At 42.5% G+C, this 23,496-nt stretch overlaps 1 protein-coding gene across 1 annotated transcript in view; it reads left to right on the top strand.

The window, feature by feature from the left end:
- MYOZ3 (myozenin 3) overlaps window positions 1–23,496 on the top strand; it is an 87,740-nt gene that overhangs the window by 15,200 nt on the left and 49,044 nt on the right. The window contains exon 2 of the mRNA XM_053718667.1: window positions 15,135–15,218. Within this exon, the coding sequence (XP_053574642.1) occupies window positions 15,140–15,218 (79 nt within the window). The 5' untranslated portion in view covers window positions 15,135–15,139. The remainder of the gene's footprint in view (window positions 1–15,134; window positions 15,219–23,496) is intronic.

The following is a 23,496-nucleotide window of genomic DNA, read 5'->3' on the forward strand; positions in this document are numbered from 1 at the left end:
GTTTTGTGGTTTCTCGGAGCTTGTCTAATGGGCATTGCGGCGCCATATTAAAATCCCCACCAATAATAAGGTGTCCCTGACTATACAGTAATAATTTAGATTGTATTCTATTCCAAAATTCTGAATCAAAAGTATTAGGGCCATATATATTGCATAATGTAAAGATATCCTGGGCGAGTTTTATTTTTAACAGAACATATCTTCCCTCCGGATCGGGCTCGCAATGCACAACCTCAATTTGGGTTTTTTCCCTATTAAGATAGCTACTCCCCTTTTTTTACCGATACTTGGTGAGTAGAACACTTCTTTAACCCATGAGGTTTTGAGTTTAGAGGATTCCTCTGAATTAAGATGTGTTTCTTGGATTAACCCTATATCCGTCTGGGACTTCATTAATTGTGTCAATATAACTTTTCGCTTAATAGGAGTAGAAATCCCTCCCACATTCCATGATACAATCCTAAGTTTTTCTATTTTCTTGTATTTTTAAAACTACTCTGGGGCGAGGTAGCAAGGAGGGGGGGGGGGTAAATAGAAAAAAAGACAGGGTGAGAGAGAAGAGAAAAAAAAAAAAAAAGGAAGGAAAAACAGTGAGACCCCCGCAAGGGGGAGGGGGAACTCAGGCAATTTCCCTAAGTGCCCCATCTATCTCTAGGTAGCGGGATTAAACCCACAATTAGACCTACTCTGTCAGACTGTCCCTTCCAGTACTGGTGGGTCCAATGTTGTAAGGAATTTCTCAGCTGCAACAGCCTCCACAAAGAAATATGTAACATCCTTCACTGTTACTTTAAGCTTAGCTGGAAAAATTATGGTGGCATTCAGGCCATGTTTTATAAGTTTGGTGCATATTGGTGCCAGATCTCTCCTTTTTAAGGCTGTCTCAGCCGAGAAATCCTGGAAAATTAAAATTTTAGCACCATCAATAATGAGTGGCTGAATTTTACGGAATTGTTGTAAAAATTTAAGTTTGTCTTGATAGTTAAGTAGTTTGGCAATTATAGGTCTAGGTCTGGTAGAGTTATTGTTAGATGTACGAGGTGGACCAAGCCTATGTGCCCTCTCTACCAAGACTTGGCGGTGTGTCGATTGGAATTTAAGAGCAGTAGTGAGAGTGTCTGAAATAAAGAGGACCAAATCCTCATACTGGCTCTCTTCTGGGAGACCTATTATTCTAATGTTGTTCCTTCTACTGCGGTTTTCTAGGTCTTCTAGCCTAGATAAAGTTTTTTGAATACTTATACTCATGTTTTCAAATTTAGAGCCATACGAGGTAGTGAGGTCCTCTAAATCAGACACTCTTTGCTCAGCCTCCTGTAGCCTTGCTGAAAATTGTCTGATTTCTTGTTTTAAAACCGTTATATCTTGTTTGATTTCCGCTTTTAAGGCGTCAAACTTGGGGAAGAGAGCCTCTGAAATGCTGGCAACCAGAGTTTGAATATTTAGTGCTTCAGGTGTAGCTATATTTATCATGGTAGATTGGGCATCGACAACTGGATCTTGCGTGCCCTTGGGCTTTCTGTCCCTATGTCTTACTGCCATAGTTGGGGAAGGTGTTTTGGCCGAGATGCCAAGAAACTTATCCATGTACCAGGTGTGGTTAAGTGGTAAGAAAAGGGTGATTCAGGAATAAAAAAGATATTTTTTTAGAGATCTAACACGTAGCCGTGTGAAAAGAGCAGGAGAAAAATTAATTGTAAATTAGAGCCTCTAAGTGTTTACTTTACACTTGGACTTTGTGAGAGGAGGTGTGTGTTTTGGTGTACAGTTAAACTCAGATGAATAAGAATTACCAGAGTAGTGTTACTTAACAAGTGAACATTAATCTAATTTAGATTCAAAACTCAAAAAGGGTGAACCAAGGCTTTGGCAAAAAGTTTTTCAGGACGTTATGCGGCTAGGTAAAATATCAGTTTTGTTTGCCAGTATATGAGAGCTTTCCTAAAACAATCACTGGGCTCGCTGAGGGAAAGGAGGGACCCAGATACCTGAAATAACAGAAGGGTTTCAAACCTGGCCCAGAGGAGCTTTAGTGTAGGCTCCTATCTCAGGCAATATTTAGAGAGCAGTGAAATAGGGCAACTCACCCCCTTAAATCAGTTGGTCCTGCAAATGAAATGCCTTACAGGAGGGTGTTTAGAATTTAGGGCGATCTTAGAAAAAATATATGTCAGTTATTTTACTCAGATAACACTTTTTATAAGCCTAATCTTATCATCACTTAGTCTCTATGAAGGAATAGAAAAGATACACAACTAGACATAGTTTCCTGTGGTTCAGTTTAGGTACTTCAGAACTTATTTCAGCTATGTCTAAGCAAGCAATGTTCTTTCAAAGAGTATTATATGGTTCGATAAGCTGTTTAAAGCATATAATTTAGTAGCATAATCAACTATATTTTAGGTCAATACAGGAAAGTTTACTTTTAATTTTTTAGTATATGCAGTTTAAAATAACCTAGAAACCTGTTGTATGACCGGTCCTTATTCAGAGGGGTAAAACATGAGTGAAAGTAACAATTATTGGTTATAAATTTCAGGAAAAAAAAAGAAAAAAAGGAAGGGAAAAAAAAAGAAAAGGAAAAATGTCTTCTTTTTTTTCTTTTTTCTTTTCAATAGTCCAGAGTAATGCAAATTTCATATGATATAGTCAATGTTGTTTTCAATGTAGCTTCAATACTTTAGACCATTAGTACACAAGGTAGTTTGCTGTGTCAGGGTGTACTTATAATCCCTTAGCCTTCTACCGCTGTTTTTATCAAGTGTAGGGAAGGGAAATCTCTCGATTGGTGTTGTGGCCTCCCTTTTACAGCTGGTCTTAAGTCACTGTAAGCTGTCTGGGGTTTTTATGCCAGATTAGCTTCACCAATAGCCCCTTCAGTAATTTACAGTGTGTCCCACGATCTTCTTAAAGTCTCATACTCAAGAGCCTTCCTTAGATAGGATGTTTCAAATTTTTAGACCCTGATGGCCCCCTCCGTGTTCCTTCACTTCCCCCTCTACAAGTTCTCATGTGAAGGTGCCGTTATGAGTGTCAGAAGTAATGTGCTATAGATGAGACTCACCCCTTCGCAGGCTGACCACCGGCTCCGCTGCTCGCCTCTGTGTTGTACCCTTCGGCACAGAGGAGATCGCTACCTCCGTTTTCCTGCCCCTCTGTGAAGCGCGGCTTCCGCAGTCAGCTCTCCTCACGCAGCGTCGGTGGGAGGAGAGAGACCGACGCCTCACCGGGCGCCACCGCCAGTCAGGAAGGAGCAGCCTCTCCACCAGCAATCCGCTCCAAGGCCAGAGCCACCTCCCTCCCACGCAGCACCGGTGGGGGAGGGAGATGAGAAACAAGGAGGCCGGTCAGCAACCCAGCAGGTAAGGCCGCCGGTCAGCAGTAGGTCTGGTCAGAGTGGCACAGGGGGTCCAAGTTCGTCAGCCAGAGTCCGTTAAAAGATAGAGGGGGGAAGGGAGCTTTACTTATCCCAAAAAAAAAGTTCCGCAGAGCAGGCAAATGGGGGCCCAGGTCCCAGTACGAAGCTGGAGGGGTAAATGAAAGTCCAAATTGAACTGAAAGCGTCAGGCAGGTATTGCCTATGTAGAATGTCCAGATAGATGGAGACAAATGCCAGTGGAATTACAAGCCACTGGAAGGGGTTCCGGAGCAAATCTTCTTAGCTGGTCTAAGAATAATAGCTCACTAGCTGGGAGCAAGGCGCGGGGGATCCTCCGCCAAAATCTGTGGGCCTGGAGCTGCAAACAGGGCATGCTATTTTAAAAAAAACTTTCCAATTTACTTGTGTCATCAAATTTGCTTTGTTCTCTTGGCATTCATTGTTGAAAGTTAAACCTATGTAGGTTCATATACTTATTTCTAACCCTTGAAGGCCACCTCTTATCTCAGTGCATTTTTACATTTTTTCACAGCTAGACAGCACTAGTTCATGTGTGCCATATAGATAACATTGTACTTACTCCCTAATTTGAAAGAACTGAGATAAGGGGGCAGTCTGAAGAGGCTTAGATACAAGGTAATCACAGAGGTAAAAAGTATATTAATATAACCATGTTGGTTATGCAAAACTGGGGAATGGATAATAAAGGGAATATCAATCTTTTTAAACAATAACATTTCTGGAGTAGACTGTCCCTTTAAGCTGATATTCCTGCAAACATTGAAACACATTAGGAGGTAAAACAAAATGGATGCCTTTTAATTAATGGATGTTTTTATGGAAATTTTAATTAATAAATAGAATATATTTGAGTGTGCTGTCCCTTAAAGACCATCCCTGCCACTAATCCCCTTAAGCATATTAACAGCATGCACCCACCACACTAACTCCTGACTACCTGAGCCCCTCTCCTTTGCAAATACCTACATAAAAGCTATACACCACTAACGCTATACACCAAATGTCAATTCATGCTACATTTATGCCTGATCACAATCTGACCACTGAATTTAACCTAGCACAAGACTCTCATAGGATCTAAAATCCACCTTAGACATAAACATCTCAACCCACCTAAGGAAACCTTTAACATAACACTTTTTGCCACCCAAGGGACCCCTTACTCAAGTTACCACATTAACTAATACTAACATCTATACGAGTGATCCCTTACTGGGACTACCCCCAAGTGCAAGAGCACAAATTAGGTTCCTACTATCCTATATTATAAAAGGCAAGTGTTTGTCTGAAGCCGTCATGCACAGTACAGACAAACACTTGGCCTTAGATCCTCGCACGCGCACCTCGGCATAGCTGACAGCTGACAGATTGAGCTGACAGATTGTACCTCGCACGCGCACCCTCACCGCACACCTCGGCATAGCTGACAGATTGAGCTCATAGATTGTACCTCGCACGCGCACCCTCACCGCACACATCGGCATAGCTGACAGCTGACAAATTGAGCTGACAGATTGTACCTCGCACGCGCACCCTCACCACGCGCACCCTCGCAACCACTTAGCCTATCCCAACACACACTTACTTGGCAGAACGCGCACGCGCACCCTCGCACCCACGCGCACGCAAACATAGCCTCAGCGCGAGCTACCAAAGTCACGTGACTAGCAGTTGAAAGCGTCGCGAGGCATAACAGGGAGAGAGTGAGAGAGACAGGGGAGAGAGTGAGAGAGACAGGGGAGAGAGTGAGAGAGAGACAGGGGAGAGAGTGAGAGAGAGACAGGGGAGAGAGTGAGAGAGAGACAGGGGAGAGAGTGAGACAGAGAGACAGGGGAGAGAGTGAGAGAGACAGGGGAGAGAGAGAGACAGGGGAGAGAGAGAGAGAGACAGGGGAGAGAGAGAGAGAGACAGGGGAGAGAGAGAGACAGGGGAGAGAGAGAGAGAGAGAGAGAGACAGGGGAGATAGTGAGAGAGACAGGGGAGAGAGTGAGAGAGACAGGGGAGAGAGTGAGAGAGACAGGGGAGAGAGAGACAGGGGAGAGGGAGACAGGGGAGAGAGAGACAGGGGAGAGAGAGAGAGAAACAGGGGGGGAGAGAGAGAGACAGGGGGGGGAGAGAGAGAGATGGGGGGGGGGGAGAGAGAGACGGGGGAGAGAGAGAGACAGGGGAGAGAGAGACAGGGGAGAGAGAGAGAGAGAGAGACAGGGGGGAGGAGAGAGAGAGGCAGGGGAGAGAGAGAGAGACAGGGGAGTGAGAGAGAGACAGGGGAGTGAGAGAGAGACAGGGGTGTGAGAGAGAGACAGGGGAGTGAGAGAGAGACAGGGGGAGAGAGTGAGAGAGACAGGGGGGAGAGAGTGAGAGAGACAGGGGGGAGAGAGTGAGAGAGACAGGGGGGAGAGAGAGAGACAGGGGGGAGAGAGAGAGACAGGGGAGTGAGAGAGAGACAGGGGAGTGAGAGAGACGGGGGGAGAGAGACGGGGGGGAGAGTGAGAGAGACAGGGGGAGAGAGAGTGAGAGACAGGGGAGAGTGAGAGAGACAGGGGAGAGAGTGAGAGAGACAGGGGAGAGAGTGAGAGAGACAGGGGAGTGAGAGAGAGACAGGGGAGTGAGAGAGAGACAGGGGAGTGAGAGAGAGACGGGGGAGAGAGTGAGAGAGACAGGGGGGAGAGAGTGAGAGAGACAGGGGGGAGAGAGTGAGAGAGACAGGGGAGTGAGAGAGAGACAGGGGAGAGAGAGAGAGAGACAGGGGAGAGAGAGAGAGAGACAGGGGAGAGAGAGAGAGACAGGGGAGAGAGTGAGAGAGACAGGGGAGAGAGTGAGAGAGACAGGGGAGAGAGTGAGAGAGACAGGGGAGAGAGAGACAGGGGAGAGGGAGACAGGGGAGAGAGAGACAGGGGAGAGAGAGAGAGACAGGGGGGGAGAGAGAGAGACAGGGGGGGGGGAGAGAGACGGGGGGAGAGAGAGAGACGGGGGGAGAGAGAGAGACAGGGGAGAGAGAGACAGGGGAGAGAGAGAGACAGGGGGGAGGAGAGAGAGAGGCAGGGGAGAGAGAGAGAGACAGGGGAGTGAGAGAGAGACAGGGGAGTGAGAGAGAGACAGGGGTGTGAGAGAGAGACAGGGGAGTGAGAGAGAGACAGGGGGAGAGAGTGAGAGAGACAGGGGGGAGAGAGTGAGAGAGACAGGGGGGAGAGAGTGAGAGAGACAGGGGGGAGAGAGAGAGACAGGGGGGAGAGAGAGACAGGGGAGTGAGAGAGAGACAGGGGAGTGAGAGAGACGGGGGGAGAGAGACGGGGGGGAGAGTGAGAGAGACAGGGGGAGAGAGAGAGACAGGGGAGAGAGAGAGAGACAGGGGAGAGAGTGAGAGAGACAGGGGAGAGAGTGAGAGAGACAGGGGAGAGAGTGAGAGAGACAGGGGAGTGAGAGAGAGACAGGGGAGTGAGAGAGAGACAGGGGAGTGAGAGAGACGGGGAGAGAGTGAGAGAGACAGGGGGGAGAGAGTGAGAGAGACAGGGGGGAGAGAGTGAGAGAGACAGGGGGGAGAGAGTGAGAGAGACAGGGGAGTGAGAGAGAGACAGGGGAGTGAGAGAGAGACAGGGGAGTGAGAGTGAGACAGGGGAGTGAGAGTGAGACAGGGGAGTGAGAGTGAGAGAGACAGGGGAGTGAGAGTGAGAGAGACAGGGGGGATAGAGTGAGAGAGACAGGGGGGATAGAGTGAGAGAGACAGGGGGAGAGAGTGAGAGAGACAGGGGAGAGAGAGAGAGAGAGAGAGAGACAGGGGGGAGAAAGAGGGGAGAGAGAGAGATAGGGGAGAGAGAGAATATAAAAATAAAAATAAACCACACGGCCCGTGTGAACGGGCTTCAGGACTAGTAATTAATATTCCAGAAATGTGCTTGAAGTCGTGATTAAAGCCATGGAATATCTTCTTCTGCTTCCTAAAACAGAACTCTTTTATTACAAACATAAAGAATTACAAGCTCCAAAACTATAGGAAGAGAGCAAAACAAGAGTTCAACACCTGTATCAACACATGATGTAACCACAAAAATATCAAACCAGGAGGAATGTGGATTTCAAATATCTAGAGGAACAAAACAAAGACCTGCACTGTGTATACTTTTAAATCTCAAGATACAAGTACACATGTAATGGATGGGAAGTTTTGATTACCTATCAGACCATGGCTCCTATTTAACAAAGTCTGGCGGACCTGATCCGACAGTGCGGATCAGGTCCGCCAGACCTCGCTGAATACGGAGAGCATTACGCTCTCCATATTCAGCATTGCACCAGCAGCTCACAAGAGCTGCTGGTGCAACGCCGCCCCCTGCAGACACGCGGCCAATGGGCCGCCAGCACGGGGGTGTCAATCAACCCGATCGTACTCGATCGGGTTGAATTGCGGCAATGTCTGTCCGCCTGCTCAGAGCAAGCAGACAGGTTATGGAGCAGCGGTCTTTAGACTGCTGCTTAATAACTGCTGTTATTAAGCAGTTAAATGGAGTTTGTTAAATGGGCCCCCTATAAGTCATCTGTAGAACTAACACAGGAAGAAAAGAAAAGAAAAGATACTGAGAGCATGATTATCGTTAGGACACTGAAAAACAAAGACCTAAATGTATATCATATGATGAGCATAATGAGTATAGGTGTTATACAGGACTACAACACATTTCATCTTTGTCAGCAGTTCAGAAATGATGATGATGAAGTCATACACACAGAATAAGTTCTCAGTACAGCTTTTAAAATAGTTGTTTGCATTTAAGACCTACATATGCGGAAATGATAAAAGATCAACTTCATGAATAAATCACAACTGAGAGTAAGGGCCTGATAATCAAAGGATCACTGCGTCCTACAACCATTATTCTTTTCTGTCTTGCCAGTCTCGCAATGTTAATGTCAGTTGAAAAACAATAGAATCCAGCCTCTTGTCAAAAATAATAATACAACTTATTTATTGCTTCCACATCATGGGAAAAAGGATAATGTTTCAAGCTCTATATTTCTACATGCTTATTTGTCTGTAAAAAAAATCCACATACTTATTTGTCTGTGAAAATCACTGTGCTTTTGTCTGATGACATTTTAAATTGATACATACACTCAGAGTATGATAATTTGGGGGTTTTGGAGGAAATTTCCCATATTGCTATATGACAATATAACATTTATGAGATGAGATGTCTGATTTTAGCCACTAGATGGAGTAATTTGTAACAGGAAGTGAACTTTGGAGCCAAAATTTGTTATAAAAATCTGTGTGTTTGTAATATTACTTAGACATGATTAAGGGGTCAATTTATCAAAGCCTTGGACAGTTTAAGAAAAAGGTGGGTGTTAAAACATGCCTCCTTGTGAAAAGATTTTTGAATATTCACTATTAAAGGGACATGAATCTCAAAATGTTTCTTATCATGGTTCAAATAGAGAATACAAGTTTTAAAAAGTTTCCAACTTCTATTAACAAATTTGCTTTGTTTTCTTATTATTGTTTGTTTAACCCCTTAATGACCAGTGCCGTACCCTGTACGAACCTGGTCTTTATGCACCAGCAACGTATCCTGTACATCGCTGCAGTCCTGGGCTTCTCTCTGCCGTGATCTTACTCAAAATAGCGACATTGCGCTATTTCTGCATGCCCCACTCTGTGGCCCTCTCTGCATCGGACAGCGGTGCCAATTGTTTAAGGAGGGAGGTGGGTGGGCAGCCCATCGCTGGAGGGGTTGGGAGTGGGTGGGATATATATATATATATCTGCGTCATTGAGGGGGAAGGAGGGAGGAGGGGCAATGAGGGGGATCCCATGTGGGATCCATTAACGGAAAGGGATCTGGGAGGGGGGGGTATTGAAGGAGGCAGCTACACTACAGAAAAAATGTTTTTTTTATTTTAAAAATAGCCAAATTTGCAGCAAACTGGGTACTGGCAGACAGCTGCCAGTACCTAAGATGGTGGTAAATAGGCAGAGGGGGAGGGTTATAGAGTTTTTTTTTGGGGGGATCAGGGTGGTTGGGGGGGTTAGGGGGAACCTACATTGCAGCAAATATATTTAAAACAAAAAAACAACAAAAAAAGGCTTTTATTTTTATACGGGCAGACTTTCTGCCAGTATTTAAGATGGCGGTGACAATTGTGAGGTGGGGGAGGGAAGAGAGCTGTTTGAGGGGGTCAGGGAGGGATCAGGGATGAGATGTGTCAGGTGGGAGGCTGATCTCTACACTAAAGCTAAAATTAACCCTACAAGCTACCTAATTAACCCCTTCACTGCTGTGCATAATACAAATGTGGTGCACAGCAGCATTTAGCGGCCTTCTAATTACCAAAAAGTAGCGCCAAAGCAAGAAATGTCTGCTATTTCTGAACAAAGGGGATCCCAGAGAAGAATTTACAACCATTTGTGCCATAATTGCACAAGCTGTTTGTAAATGATTTCAGTGAGAAACCTAAAATTGTGAAAAAGTTAACGTTTTTTTTTTATTTGATCGCATTTGGCGGTGAAATGGTGGCATGAAATATACCAAAATGGGCCTAGATCAATACTTTGTGTTGTCTACTAAAAACAAATATATAGTTTTGATAGGTAAATATAAAAAAGGCTCTATTTAAGTTTAAATGTAGTGATGACAAAAATACTAAAAATGCTCTGGTCTTTTGGGGAAGTTTTTGTCTGTAATGCCGGTCCTTAAGGAGTTAAGCGATATCTAGATAGGTAGTGCGCACATGTCTGGAGCACTACATCACAGGAAATAAAAACAAGGAAAAAAGATACATGGTTGCAAAACTGCTGCCATATAGTTCTGCAGACACGTGCATGCTCCTGAAGTTAATTATCCTCTGTGTCAGAGAAAATCAAAGTTAAACTTTCATTTTTCAGATAAGGGTACATTGTTTATAAAGTTACCAATTTACTCCTTTTATCAAATTTACCCCTTTCTCATGGTATCCTTTGTTAAAGCTTTGCACAAATGTCTAACATATAACATTGTTGCAAATAATACAGCATACCTCAGTATGCACTCAGGAAACTTTTTTTTTTTTTTAAATCAACTCTATAAAGCTCATGACGTAATTTTGCTTTCCATGTCCTTTTTCTTATATTTTCACAAATATCTGATAGTTTTTTTTCATTGCTTCTTCCTTATAATACATAAAATAGATTACAAGTGGAGTACATTATCTTTGCTAGAAGTAAGCTTTTTGCGTGCGTCACGTAGGGCGCGTATAACAAGTTGAAAGTAAAAAGTTTTCAAACAAGCGCTAATATTACACACGCAAAAACCCAAACTTTGAATAATGTGAAAGTGTTAACCTATTCTCCCATAGACCACAATGTAGCACAAAAAGTGGGGAATAGAACTAACACCCTTACTTGCTCGCAAACGCGATCGTAATTACTCAAGGGCGCTAACCTGACATGAATTTTTATTATTTCACATTCCAATGTTCTTCAAATAGCAGAATATGTTCTATTTACTCTGAAATACACACATATATATATATATATATATATATATATATGAGGTTCCTTTGGTAAAAAAGATCTATATATATGAATATGATTATATATATGGCTATTTATTTAAAAATACTTAAAACATATTCTCCTATGTAAAGAACATTGAAATGTAAAACATTTACAGTAAATACACAGTTAAACACTTTATTAAATATGAATATTGCATAAATATGTTTTTTCATGTTTTCAGCTACTTCACTATAAAGGGCTCCAATGCATATATATAAGTCTATATATGTATACATATGTATTTATGTGTTTACATGTGTATATATGTAAGTCCATATAGACACATATAAATACATATGAACACACATATAAACATACATATACATATTTAGACGTATATGTATGTATCTCTATGCTAAATCCATTTACAGGCCTTTTTTTCTAACACTTGAGATCTCATATCCTTAAACACATAACTTTTTTATGCAATTTAAAAAAAAAAATGTTTTTATGAGACAATGTAAAACTGAGTGTAACTGTACTTTTACAAGTATTTTGGATGTGTTTTGTGCAACTTGTTTTTCTTGTGTAACAGTTAACCAGAGCTCTGAAGTCATGCTAACCCGACGCACGTTAAATTCAATTACGCTCAAGGGAACACGTTACTTTCAACTTGTAAAACGCATGCTACTTCGGAAGTGCAAAGAGACCCACGATAAACCCCTTATCGCTCGCACACAACAATTATTGTGCCACTCGTAATCTAACCCATAATGAGCCAGATTACAAGTGGAGTGCAAAAAAACGATTTAGCTAATGAGATATTTGCGCTCCACTTAAGTTAAGTGCAATGCGAACAAGACCTCGTTTTTGCATTGCACAGAAGCATCGCTTTTCCATAGGCTCCAAAGGAAACTCAATCTGATGCTGTAACACACGGTATGAGAGAACTAGCACAGCGAAGGGGTTAAGTCGTGCAGCGATTGGCAGCAAAATGTATGTATATGAATATATAAATATATATTTATGCGTTAATATATGTTTATATACTGTACATATTAACACATAAATATATATGTATATAAGCATATACATATATATTTACAGGGAACACACAGTTTCCATACACCGCAATCTAAAAGCGTTTTTTTTCTAACACCCTGCACCGCTAAAAACTGCTTGGTAAGTTAAAAAAAGAAAAAAAACACTTTTTTTTAAACCCCTTAAGGACCCAAACATTTTTCAATTTCTTACCCTTAAGAACCAGGGCTATTTTTACATTTCTGCGGTGTTTGTGTTTAGCTGTAATTTTCCTGTTACTCATTTACTCTACCCACAAAAATTATATACCGTTTTTCTCGCCATTAAATGGAATTTCTAAAGATACAATTATTTTCATCATATCTTATAATTTACTATAATTTTTTTTATAAAATATGATGAAACAATGGAAAAAACACACTTCTAACTTTGACCCCCAAAATCTGTTACACATCTACAACCACCAAAAAACACCCATGCTAAATAGTTTCTAAATTTTGTCCTGAGTTTATAAATACTCAATGTTTACATGTTCTTTGCTTTTTTTGCAAGTTATAGGGCAATAAGTACAAGTAGCACTTTGCTATTTCCAAACCATTTAGCAATAGTTACATTGGAACACTGATATCTGTCAGGAATCCCTGAATATCCCTTGACATGTATATATTTGTTTTAGTAGACAACCCAAAGTATTGATCTAGGCCCATTTTGGTATATTTCATGCCCAGGGATAGGCACAGACAAAAGCTGTGGCGAACATTTTCCAAAGTACAGACCTTAGTGAAGGACACCAAGGTACATTTGAAATTAAAAACATTATTTTATAGTGCTTAAAAACATTATTTTATAGTGCTTGGTATTATTATACTAATGCAGATACCACTTATCCTATAACCATCCCTCCTCTGGCTATACCCATGAGCCAGTGCCACTACTGTGTCTTTGTATAGTGCTTCTTGTTATTATACTGATGCAGATAGCACTGATCATATAACCAGCCCTCCTCTGGCTATACCCATGTGCCAGTGTCACTACCATGTCATTATATAGTGCTGAGTGTTATTATACTGATGTAGATACCACTGATCGTATAACCAGCCCTCCTCTGGCTATACCCATGAGCCAGTGCCACTACTGTGTCTTTGTATAGTGCTTCTTGTTATTATACTGATGCAGATAGCACTGATCATATAACCAGCCCTCCTCTGGCTATACCCATGTGACAGTGTCACTACCATGTCATTATATAGTGCTGAGTGTTATTATACTGATGTAGATACAGCTGATTATATAACCAACCCTCCTCTGGCTATATTTATGAGCCAGTGTCACTACTGTGTCATTATAAAGTACTGGGTGTTATTATACACACATCAAGTATTTCACTCAGGCTTTAATTATTCCATAACTTATCACCCAATATCGCTAGAAGTCTCCAAGCCACTAACTTTATTCACACTACATATTTTTTTTTATTCCTATTATTTAATCAGAAAGAAAAGATATACTAAGGTTGTGGCGGACACGCAAATAAAAAAAATTGTTAACTTTTTCACTAACTATTTCACAAACTTTAGGTTTCTCACTGAAATTATTTACAAACAGCTTGTGCTATTATGGCAAAAATGGTTGTAAATGCTTCTCTGGGATCCCCTTTGTTCAGAAATAGCAGACATTTATTGCTTTGGCATTACTTTTTGGTAATTAGAAGGCCGCTAAATGCCGCTGCGCACCACATTTGTATTATGCACAGCAGTGAAGGGGTTAATTAGGTAGCTTGCATGGTTAATTTTAGCTTTAGTGTAGTGTAGTACTAGTAGACAACCCAAATTATTGATCTAGGTCCATTTTTGTATATTTCATGCCACCATATTACCGCCAAATGCGATCAAATAAATTTGTTAACTTTTCCCTAACTTTAGGTTTCTCACTGAAATTATTTACAAACAGCTTGTGCAATTATGGCACACATGGTTGTAAATGCTTCTCTGGGATCCCCTTTGTTCAGAAATAGCAGACATATATGGCTTTGGCGTTGCTTTTTGGTAATCAGAAAGCCGTTAATTGCCGATGCGCACCACATTTGTATTATGCCCAGCAGTGAATGGGGTTAATTTAGGTAGCTTGTAGGGTTAATTTCAGCTTTAGTGTAGAGATCAGCCTCCCACCTGACACATCCAAACCCCTGATCCCTCCCTGACACCTTTTAAATAGCTCTTTTCCCTCCCCACCTCATAATTGTCACCACCATCTTAAGTACTGGCAGAAAAACTGCCAGTACTAAAATAAAAGGCCTAATTTTTTTTTTTTTAATTTATATTTTTCTGCAGTGTTGGATCCCACCTTTGCCCCTAACCTCCCTGACCCCCCCCCCCCCAAACAGCTCTCTAACCCTCTACCTATATGCCGCCATCTTGGGTACTGGCAGCTGTCTGCCAGTACCCAGTTTGTTCAAAATTTGGGCTTTTTTTCATAAATACCCAATTTTTCTGTACTGTAGGTGCCCGCCCTCAATACCCTCCCCCCCCAGATCCCTTTCCAAACAACAATTTATTTAATTATTCCCCCCCTCTCCATCTTCCTCCCTCTCCCTCTTTCCCAGAGACTGTAATATTTTATTTAATAGCGTGCACATGCACGTGCAAGCTCACTCCCGCCCTCCTCCCGGGGTACCCCCTTGCACACTAATGCACAAGATCCCGATGCTCCTGCCACCCACTGGCCTCCCTGCTATGGCTTCCACCCCCCAACGATCGGCACCACCGCTGTCCGATGCAGAGAGGGTCACAGAGTGGATATCTCTGCATCGGTAACTCTGCAAAACTATTTCTGCAGTGCCCCACTCATGAGGCATGCAGAAATAGTGCGATCTCGATAAAAATACAGAAATTGCGGAAGAGAGAAGCCCAGGACTGCAGCGATGTTCGACCCATACAGGTCGTTAAGGGGTTAAAGGGATCTTACATGTTACTTTGGGGACAATTGTGGGACATTTCAAAAATTAGCCACAGGTCTTATTTATCGCGTGCCAATATATTTGCGAATTTTCCTGTTTACAGGTGCGCAATAAATTAGCACTCCACTTGTACTCTAGCCCAAGATATAATACAAGAGCTGTCATGTGTTCCTTTAAACATCAGTTTACGTCTAGAGATATATAGGAATTTTAGTTATTCTATAGAAACGATGTGCTATAATGTATGTTCTCATTTTATTTTTCAGTAAGAATGTTTCCCTACCCTGGAGATGTAACAAAAGAGCATAAGGCTCAAGCAGCAGCGATAGCCAGAGAAATGCAAGGGGAAGGTAAGAATGGTGTGGCTACCTCAGTTTAAAGAAGCATTATATACAGTTATTAAAGATGTGCGTTTCGTTTCGGACAAATTCAGAACTCGGACAAATTTAGGCCGATTTGGCAATTTGGATGCATCCAAATTTCTGAATCGGCATATCCCGAAAAATTCTGAAAAATTCTGAAAATGAATAAATTAGTTTCCGAATTTTCGGATCCATTATTCATATTCAGAATTTTTAATTGTTCCTAAACCGCAGCTCCCCGACACTAACTCTAAGTATAATAAAGATATTAACCCCTAAACCACCGTTCTCCGACATCGCCGACACTAACTAAACCTATTAACCCCTAAACTGCTGTTCCGAAACATTGCAGACACAAACTAAACCTATTTACCCCTAAACCGCAACCCCCCCCCACATCGCCACCACTTAAGAAGGCTATTAACCACTAAACAGCACCCCCCACTCGCCAACACTAACTAAACCTATTAACCCCTAAACCGCCGTTCCAAAACTTCGCCGACACTAACTAAAGCTATTAACTCCTAAACCACCGTTCCCAAACATCGCCAATACTAACTAAACCTATTAACCCCTAAACCGCTGGCCCCCATATTGCAACAACCTAAATTAAACCCTTATATATATTATATTAACCCTTAAAGCTAATACCCCCTAACTTTAAACCTAACCCTAACCTTAAACCTAACCCTAAACCTAACACTCCCTAACTTTAACATAATGAAAATATAACTAAATTAAAGGGACAGTCAACACCAGAATTAGTGTTGTTTAAAAAGAAAGATAATCCCTTTTTTTACCCTTTCCTCAGTTTTGCATAACCAACACAGTTATAATAATAAACATTTTACCTCTGTAATTACCTTGTATCTAAGCTTTTGCTGACTGCTCCCTTATTTCAGTTTTTTTGACAGACTTGCATTTTAGCCAATCAGTGCTCACTCCTAGGTCACTTCACATGCATGAGCTCAATGTTTATCTATATGAAACACATAAACTAATGCCCTCTAGTGGTCAAAATGCATTCAGATTAGAGGCAGTCTTTAAGGTCTAAGAAATTAGCATATGAACATCCTAGGTTTAGCTTTCAACTAATTACTTGTGGGATATTCTCATTCCCTACAGGAAGTGGCAAAGAGAGCACACAGCAGAGCTGTCCATATAGCTCCCCCTCTAGCTCCACCCCCCAGTCATTCTCTTTGCCGGCTCTAAGCACTAGGGTCTCTCTACGGGAGGGTAAAGTGAATGTGGTGTTAGAATTGTAGTTTTATATCTTCAATCAAAAGTTTGTTATTTTTAAATGGTACCGGTTTGTACTATTTACTCTCTAGCAGAAAAGTGATGAAGATTTCTGCTGAGAGGAAAATGATTTTAGCATGTTGTAACTAAAATCCACTGCTGTTCCCACACAGGACTGGGGAGTACCAGAAAACTTCAGTTGGGGGGAACAGTTTGCAGGCTTGACTGCAATGAGGTATGTTCAGTCATTTATTTCTAGACAAGACTGAGATAATGCTAGAAGACTGACAAGATCCCCATGTGGGGAGGGTAAGCTATGTTCTGAGACTTTTTTAAAGAATTGAATGCTTACATAACAGGGCTAATTAGGCTGGTTGACACTAATTCAGGGCAATCGATTATTTGTTTAAGAAATACTCTTTGGAGACACTTTTTTAAGCACTTTGGAGTGTTTTCTGGGGTTATTATCCACATGGCAAAAATTTAGTCACTTAGAAGTGATTTTTGTAGGCCTCACAACTCCGGAGTGGAGTTGGAGGGGCCTAATTTCGTGCCTCAGATGCGCAGTTAGAATTGAAAGACAGTTCAGGCTGCTTCACATGGAGGGTCCAGCTGCTAATTGAGGGCCTCAAAGAAGCTTTTTTCCCCCAAAACTGATCCCTAAGGGCAGGTAGGGCCCATTAAAGTGTTTTCCAAGCCTGCTTGTGTATGCTACTAGTCTGTTAAACATGTCTGACACTAAGGAAAATCCTTGTTCAATGTGTTTAGAAGCCATGGTGGAACCCCCTCTCAGAATGTGTCCCAATTGCACTAATATGTCTATACACTTTAAAGATCATATTATTGCACTTAAAAGTGTGGCCCTAGATGATTCTCAGACTGAAGGTAATGAGGATAGTCTGTCTACCTCTCCCCATGTGTCACAACCAGTTATGCCCGCGCAAGCGATGCCTAGTACCTCTAGTGCGTCTGCCCCTATTACATTGCAACAACTAGCGACAGTCATGGATAATTCCCTTGCGGACTTTCTATCCAAACTGCCAGTTTTTCCTGCAAAGCGCGATAGCTCTGTTTTAAGAACAGATTATGAGCAGTCTGAAACTTTGGTAGCCTTATCTGATGTGCCCTCACAACACTCTGAAGTGGGGTTGAGGGATTTGATGTCTGAGGGAGAAATTTCCGATTCAGGAAAGGTTTCTCATCAGGCAAAGTCAGATTCATTAGCATTTAAATTTAAATTGGAACACCTCCGCGTATTGCTCAGGGAGGTATTAGCTACTCTGGATGATTGTGACCCTATGGTGGTCCCAGAGAAGTTGTGTAAAATGGATAAGTACCTAGAGGTCCCTGTATACACTGATGCGTTTCCGATCCCTAAGAGGGTTGCGGATATTGTTACTAGGGAGTGGGATAGACCAGGTGTCCCTTTTGTTCCCCCCCCCCTATTTTTAAGAAAATGTTCCCCATAACTGACCCCAGGCGGGACTCGTGGCAGACGGTCCCTAAGGCAGAGGGGGCTATTTCTTCACTTGCTAAACGCACAACCATACCAATTGAAGACAGTTGTGCTTTTAAAGATCCTATGGATAACAAGTTAGAAGGTTTACTTAAGAAAATTTTTGTTCAACAAGGTTTTCTTCTCCAACCTATTGCCTGCATTATTCCTGTAACTACTGCAGCGGCTTTCTGGTTTGAGGCGCTGGAGGAGTCGCTCCAGACGGAGACCTCATATGACGAAATTATGGATAGAATTAAGGCTCTAAAACTGGATAATTCTTTTATCACAGATGCCGCTTTGCAATTAACTAAGGTTTCACCATTATGGCGCGCAGAGCGCTTTGGCTCAAGTCATGGTCGGCCGATGTGTCATCAAAATCCAAATTATTAAATATCCCTTTCAAAGGAAAGACCCTTTTCGGGCCAGAATTGAAAGAGATTATTTCAGAAATCACCGGGGGAAAGGGCCATGCTCTCCCTCAGGACAAGCCTCTTAAGGCTAAAAACAAAGCTAATTTTCGCTCCTTTCGTAATTTCAGGAGCGGTCCCGCTTCAGCCTCTACAGCTGCAAAGCAAGAGGGTAACGCTTCACAGCCCAAGGCAACTTGGAAGCCTTACCAGGTCTGGAACAAGGGTAAACAGGCCAAAAAGCCTGCAGCTGCTATCAAGACAGCATGAAGGGGTAGCCCCCGATCTGGGACCGGATCTAGTAGGGGGCAGACTTTCTCTCTTCGCTCAGGCCTGGGCAAGAGATGTTCACGATCCCTGGGCTTTAGAGATTGTTACCCAGGGATATCTTCTAGAATTCAAGGACTCCCCACCAATGGGAAGGTTCCACATTTCTCATCTGTCTTCAGACCAGACAAAGAAAGAGGCGTTCTTACGCTGTGTAGAAGAACTACATACGATGGGAGTGATATACCCAGTTCCAATTGCAGAACAAGGACTGGGTTTTTACTCAAACCTGTTTGTGGTTCCCAAAAAAGAAGGAACTTTCAGACCAATCCTGGATCTAAAAATTCTAAACAGATTCCTCAGAGTCCCATCATTCAAGATGGAGACCATTCGGACAATCTTACCTATGATCCAGGAAGGTCAATATATGACTACCGTGGATCTAAAGGATGCGTACCTGCATATCCCTATCCACAAAGATCATCATCAGTTCCTCCGGGTTCGCTTTTCTAGACAAGCAGTACCAGTTTGTGGCTCTTCCATTCGGTTTAGCCACTGCTCCCAGAATTTTCACAAAGGTGCTAGGGTCCCTTCTGGCGGTTCTAAGACCGCGGGGCATAGCAGTAGTGCCTTATTTGGACGACATCTTAATTCAGGCGCAGTCTTTTCACAGAGCCAAGGCTCACACGGAGATTGTATTGGCCTTTCTAAGGTCTCACGGGTGGAAGGTGAACATCAAAAAGAGTTCTCTGTCCCCACTCACAAGGGTTCCCTTCCTAGGAACACTAATAGATTCGGTAGAAATGAAAATATTTCTGACGGAGGTCAGAAAGTTGAAACTTTTAACTACTTGCCGAGTTCTTCATTCCATTCCTCGGCCATCTGTAGCTCAGTGCATGGAGGCAATCGTATTAATGGTAGCGGCAATGGACACTGCAACTATGCATGCTCAATCAGTGGAATGGGGATTATGCAGATTTGTCTCCTCAAATACAGTTGGACCAGGAAACCAGAGTTTCTCTTCTCTGGTGGTTGTCTCAGGATCACCTGTCTCAGGGAATATGTTTCCGCAGACCAGAGTGGATCATTGTAACGACCGATGCCAGTCTGTTAGGCTGGGGTGCAGTCTGGGACTCCCTGAAAGCTCAAGGCTTATGGTCTCGGGAAGAATCTCTTCTCCCGATAAACATTCTGGAACTGAGGGCGATATTCAACTCGCTTCAGGCATGGCCTCAACTAGCTGCGGCCAAATTCATCAGATTTCAGTCGGACAACATCACGACTGTAGCTTACATCAATCATCAGGGGGGAACAAAGAGTTCCCTAGCGATGAAGGAAGTAACCAAAATAATCAGGTGGGCGGAGGACCACTCCTGCCATCTCTCAGCAATTCACATCCCAGGAGTAGACAACTGGGAGGTGGATTTTCTTATTCGTCAGACTTTTCACCCGGGGGAGTGGGAACTCCACCCGGAGGTATTTGCCCAGCTGACTCAGCTATGGGGAATTCCAGAGTTGGATCTGATGGCGTCCCGTCAGAACACCAAGCTTCCTCTCTACGGATCCAGGTCCCGGGACCCCAAGGCGGCATTGATAGATGCTCTAGCAGCGCCTTGGTCCTTCAATCTGGCTTATGTTTTCCCACCGTTTCCTCTTCTCTCTCGTCTGATCGCCAGAATCAAGCAGGAGAAGGCGTCTGTGATTTTGATAGCACCTGCGTGGCCACGCAGGACTTGGAATGCAGACCTAGTGAACATGTCATCTGCCCCACCATGGACACTGCCAATGAGGCAGGACCTTCTAATACAGGGTCCGTTCAAGCATCCAAATCTAGTTTCTCTACGACTGACTGCTTGGAGATTGAACGCTTAATTCTATCAAAGCGTGGTTTCTCTGAGTCAGTTATAGATACTCTGATTCAGGCTAGAAAGCCTGTCACCAGGAAAAACTACCATAAGATATGGCGGAAATATCTTTGTTGGTGTGAATCCAAGGGTTACTCATGGAGTAAGATTAGGATTCCCAGGATATTGTCCTTTCTCCAAGACGGATTGGAGAAAGGATTGTCGGCTAGTTCTTTAAAGGGACAGATATCTGCTCTGTCTATCCTTTTACACAAGCGTCTGGCAGAGGTACCAGACGTTCAAGCGTTTGTACAGGCTTTAGTCAGAACCAAGCCTGTCTATAAACCTGTGGCTTCGCCATGGAGTCTAAATCTAGTTCTTTCAGTTCTTCAAGGGGTTCTGTTTGAACCTTTACATTCCATAGATAAGTTGTTATCTTGGAAAATTTTGTTTTTGGTAGCTATCTCTTCTGCTCGAAGAGTCTCAGAATTATCTGCCTTACAGTGTGATTCACCTTACCTGGTGTTCCATGCAGATAAGGTAGTTTTGCGTACTAAACCTGGTTTTCTTCCTAAAGTGGTTTCTAACAAGAATATTAACCAGGAAATTGTTGTTCCTTCTCTGTGCCCCAATCCTTCTTCGAAGAAGGAACGTCTGTTGCACAATCTTGATGTAGTTCGTGCTCTAAAGTTCTATTTGCAAGCAACTAAGGATTTCAGACAAACATCTTTCTTGTTTGTTATCTATTCTGGTAAGAGGAGAGGTCAGAAAGCGACTGCTACCTCTCTTTCCTTTTGGCTGAAAAGCATCATCCGTTTGGCCTATGAGACTGCTGGCCAGCAGCCTCCTGAAAGAATTACTGCTCATTCTACCAGAGCAGTGGCTTCCACATGGGCTTTCAAGAATGAGGCTTCTGTTGAACAGATTTGTAAGGCAGCGACTTGGTCTTCACTGCATACTTTTGCCAAATTTTACAAATTCGATACTTTTGCTTCTTCGGAGGCTATTTTTGGGAGAAAGGTTTTGCAAGCAGTGGTGCCTTCCGTTTAGGGTACCTGTCTTGTTCCCTCCCTTCATCCGTGTCCTAAAGCTTTGGTATTGGTATCCCACAAGTAAAGGATGAATCCGTGGACTGCATACACCTTGCAAGAGAAAACAGAATTTATGCTTACCTGATAAATTACTTTCTCTTGCGGTGTATCCAGTCCACGGCCCGCCCTGGCAATTAAGTCAGGTAAAAAAAATGTGTTTAAACTACAGTCACCACTGCACCCTATGGTTTCTCCTTTTTCTTCCTAACCTTTGGTCGAATGACTGGGGGGTGGAGCTAGAGGGGGAGCTATATGGACAGCTCTGCTGTGTGCTCTCTTTGCCACTTCCTGTAGGGAATGAGAATATCCCACAAGTAAAGGATGAATCCGTGGACTGGATACACCGCAAGAGAAAGTAATTTATCAGGTAAGCATAAATTCTGTTTTTATTTTTATTTCACAGGTAAGTTATTTATTGTAACTAGGTAGACTAGTTAGTAAATAGTTATTAACAATTTACTAACTACCAAGTTAAAATTAATACAAACTTACCTGTGAAATAAAAATAAAACCTAAGCTGCCTTACACTAAAACCTAACATTACAAAAAATAAAAAACACTAAAATTACAAAAAATAAAAAAAACTACCATTACAAAAAATAACAAACGAAATTATCCAAAACAATAAAAATGATTTCTATTCTAATACCCCTTTTTTTTTTTTTTAAAAAAAAACACCACAAAATAAAAAAAAATCCCTAAATTATAATAAACTACCAAGGGCCCTTAAAATGGCCTTTTGTAGGGCATTGCCCTAAAGAAATCAGCTCTTTTCCTACAAAAGAAAAACACAAAGACCCACTAACATTAAAAACCCCAACTCCCCCAAACCCACAAAATAAAGTTAAACCTAATCTACCCGTTTCCCTGAAAAGGGCATTTGTATGGGCATTGCCCTTGTAATAGTGCCCACCCTAATCTAAAAAAAACACCCCAAACGAAAAAAAATACACAAAATAACAAAGGAATTATCAAAAATACAAAAAATTATTCCTATTCTAAAACCATTTAAAAAAAAAAACACCCGAAAATAAAAAACCTAATATATAATATACTACCAATAGCCCTTAAAAGGGCCTTTTGTAGGGCATTGCCCTAAAGAAATCAGCTCTTTTGCTCACAAATAAATACAAAGACCCACTAACATTACAAACACCCCCCCCCCAAACCCACTAAAAAACCTAATCAAAGGGCATTTGTATGGGCATTGCCATGAAAAGGACATTCAGCTCTTTTACTGCCCTTAAAAGGGCATTCAGCTCTTTTAAGAGTGCCCATCCTAATCTAAAAAAAAACACCCCCAAAAAACCTTTAAAAATCCTAACAACTAACCCCTGTTTATGTACAGTTGTTGAAGTCCCGCTTGAATGATCTTCATACGGGCGGCTCCATCTTCATCCAGGCTGCATCTTCATCCATTGCAGGACTGGCATCTTCTTCATCCCTGCTAAGGCGGAGCAGCAATGCACGGAGGCAGAGGTCCAGTCCGAAGTCCGGGAGGAGGTCCAGGCGGAGAGCCATCGATCCGACGTGGAGGTCATCTTCATGCGATTGTCTGCTGTACACCCTTTTATACTGGGGATACCATTGCATTCCTATTGACTGTAAATTTTGAAAAAGGCAATAGGAATAAGAGCTGCTCAAATCACTCAATAGGATTTAAGCAGCCCTCATTCCTATTGGCTGTTCAAGTCCTCCCGGACCTCGGCCTGGACCTCCGCCTCTGCGCATCGCCGCTCCGCCTCCGCAGGGATGAAGAAGATGCCGGTCCCGCGATGGATAAAGATGGAGCCGTCTGGATGAAGATACTGCCTGGATGAAGATGGGGCCACCGGGATGAAGATCGTTCAAGTGGGACTTCAACAATTGTGAGTACCTAAAAAGGGGTTAGTGTTAGGTTTTTTAAAGGTTTTTTGGGGT

This window comes from Bombina bombina, chromosome 6, assembly GCF_027579735.1.
Source record: "Bombina bombina isolate aBomBom1 chromosome 6, aBomBom1.pri, whole genome shotgun sequence".
Classification (NCBI taxonomy): domain Eukaryota; kingdom Metazoa; phylum Chordata; class Amphibia; order Anura; family Bombinatoridae; genus Bombina; species Bombina bombina.